Genomic DNA, 2,500 nt, shown 5'->3' with positions numbered 1-2,500 from the left:
TTTATGTATCGTAACTTATAGAGATCCTTAAAAAATGTGCATTACACTACACACACCATGAAATATTCAAAACATTAAAGCCTCTTTTGTGAGTACTTGTTTCATGAGCCAATTTTCAATGGGTCTCACTGAGACTGTTGACATAAAGCAGGATTTTTAGTGAGTAATCCTTTCTGCTCAGCACACACAAAGGACCAACAATCAGTTCAATTGTGACAGAACTACTGCGAACATTTCTTTAATATTTCTCGTCAAACAGTGAGAGAGCACGATAAAAAAACATACCAAAAATAACATACTAATTCTACTGTGGGATTTCTATGTCCTTTCGTTGAAGTGATTTCATAATTTTTCAGTGCATGTCCTATGTGACAACATAGGACGTATTGTTATTAGTATCATACACCGGCAATGTGAAAAAAGGAAAACAAATGTGTAGAACAATTTTCCACTGTAACTAAATCACCAGTTACCATCCATTTACTCTAGCAGTCTCCCGTGACGAAACCTGCTTAACCATTTATAAAAGAAAAGACAAAAGTCTCCGTAAACACCCAAAGGGAAGGACTGAACACCGCCTAAAAGAGCCACAGATTCACAACCCGAGACCAGCTGGAATGCCGCCGCCCTTATGCAACTTCTGCCTTGCCGGATTCGTATTTGCTGTTGCGCTCGTGACCTTTGCGGATTTTCTGCAAGTAGTTGTCAACGGGCGGCAACAGCAGCGGGATCTTCATGATTATTGCGATGAACGGGGGATATAATGCATACTGAAACGAATAATGGTTTGACGTTAAACATCGGGAATATATTACATATTCTGACATAAAGCACATACACAGACGTACTATATATGTTCAATATATAATATATATATATATATATATATATATATATTATATATATTAATATATATAGTGTTGTGTATTAATGTGTGTGTGTGGGGTGTGTGTGTGTGTGTGTGTGTGTGTGTGTGTGTGTGTGTGTGTGTGTGTGTGTGTGTGGTTGTGTGTGTGTGTGTGGGGTGTGTGTTGGTGGTTGTGTTGTTGTTTGTGTGTGTGTGTGTGTGTGTGTGGTGTGTGTGTGTGTGTGTGTGTGTGTGTGGTGTGTGTGTTGTGTGTGTGAGAGTGTGTGTGTGTGTGTGTGTGTGTTGTGTGTGTGTGTGTGTGTGTGTGTGTGTGTGTGTGTGTGTGTGTGTGTGTGTGTGTGTGTGTGTGTGTGTGTGTGTGTGTGTGTGTGCGCGCGTGCGTGCGTGTATGTATACATATACACCTGTAAGTACACGGAAAGAGCAAGGCTCACCTGCGGCCCGATCGGCAGCGTGTTGAAGCACCCCCAGTAGAGGAACATGTAGTTCCACGCGAGGAAGATGTCGTGCGAGCAGGCGGCGACGAGGGCCACCCAGCCCAGCTTGCTCTGGATGAAGGTGAACTCGCGCCAGGACAGCGTGGCGGTCACGGACGGCAGCGAGGAAATGCCCAGGACCACCAGCAGACATGTGGAGATGGCCCCTGTGTGGACGTGGGAAATAGGGATGAAGGAAATCGCGCAGTTGAGCTTTAGAAATTATCCAAGTAATCTTGATGATATATGATAAATATAATAATAGTAATAACATGAGTAGTAGTAACAACATTAACGATAATAATGTCAATGCTAATGATAATGATAATGATAACAATAATAATTTTAATAGCAACATGGTTATCAATATTATCCTTATTATCGAAAGTAAAACTGGTACAATATTAACCGTGCCAAAAATAGATCGATACTGACCCATGGTGAGAAACAGCTCTCCTCGCCAGTTGAGTTCTGAGTCATACAGCTTCAGTGTCTTTGTCTCTGTTGTGTTCTTGTCTATTTCCACCAGTGCCTTGATTTTGGTCGGTTCCTCATACACCCATTCGGTTGTCTTTGGTGTGATGTATGCCACGGATATGCATGCCTGGTTAGCGGAAAAGTGTTAGCGTCTATTGCGGCCAAGACTCGTGTATATAAATATTTAGGATTTGCTCTTTGGATGAAGACTATAGAATACTTAATCTATTTCAAGAAAAAAATATGCCTATCTATGCATATTTCGGTATCTTATCACACGTATTTCGAATCCCTGAAATCTACAGTACAACTGATTTCTTTTTACATGAATGCCAGCCAGTCCCAGCATGATGAGCCCGAGCTGCTTCCTCATCTTGAGCCAGTCGTCCAGCCACTGGGGGAAGCGGCTGTACTTGGTTCCGCGCCACAGCTGGATGTACGCTGCTATCAGACCTAAGGGAGAGCAACACGCGTTATCACCAATGCACAATTAAAAGAAAATACAGGAAAAGATTGCTTGTAAACGAGTTGAAATGTCAGACTTTCTCTCTCTGTCTCTGTGTCTCTTTCTCTGTCTGTCTGTCTGTCTCTCTCTCTCTCTCTCTCTCTCTCTCTCTCTCTCTCTCTCTCTCTCTCTCTCTCTCTCTCTCTCTCTCTCTATCTCTATCTCTCTCTCTCT

General features: G+C 42.4%; 1 protein-coding gene across 1 annotated transcript in view; it reads right to left on the bottom strand.

The window, feature by feature from the left end:
• LOC122250847 (metalloreductase STEAP4) overlaps positions 1-2,500 on the bottom strand; it is a 43,225-nt gene that overhangs the window by 601 nt on the left and 40,124 nt on the right. Inside the window, exons 8-11 of the mRNA XM_086555509.1 lie at positions 2,147-2,274; positions 1,780-1,948; positions 1,303-1,511; positions 1-770 (exon numbers count right to left, since the gene is read on the bottom strand). The exon at positions 1-770 is cut by the window's left edge and continues 601 nt beyond it. Of these exons, the coding sequence (XP_086411635.1) occupies positions 630-770; positions 1,303-1,511; positions 1,780-1,948; positions 2,147-2,274 (647 nt within the window). The 3' untranslated portion in view covers positions 1-629. The remainder of the gene's footprint in view (positions 771-1,302; positions 1,512-1,779; positions 1,949-2,146; positions 2,275-2,500) is intronic.

The sequence above is a fragment of the Penaeus japonicus genome, unplaced genomic scaffold, assembly GCF_977035675.1.
Source record: "Penaeus japonicus unplaced genomic scaffold, GWHDUDI00000001_assembly GWHDUDI00000031, whole genome shotgun sequence".
In the NCBI taxonomy this organism is placed as follows: domain Eukaryota; kingdom Metazoa; phylum Arthropoda; class Malacostraca; order Decapoda; family Penaeidae; genus Penaeus; species Penaeus japonicus.
Note: the sequence above shows the minus strand (reverse complement) of the source record. Positions and strands in the feature narration are given on the sequence as shown.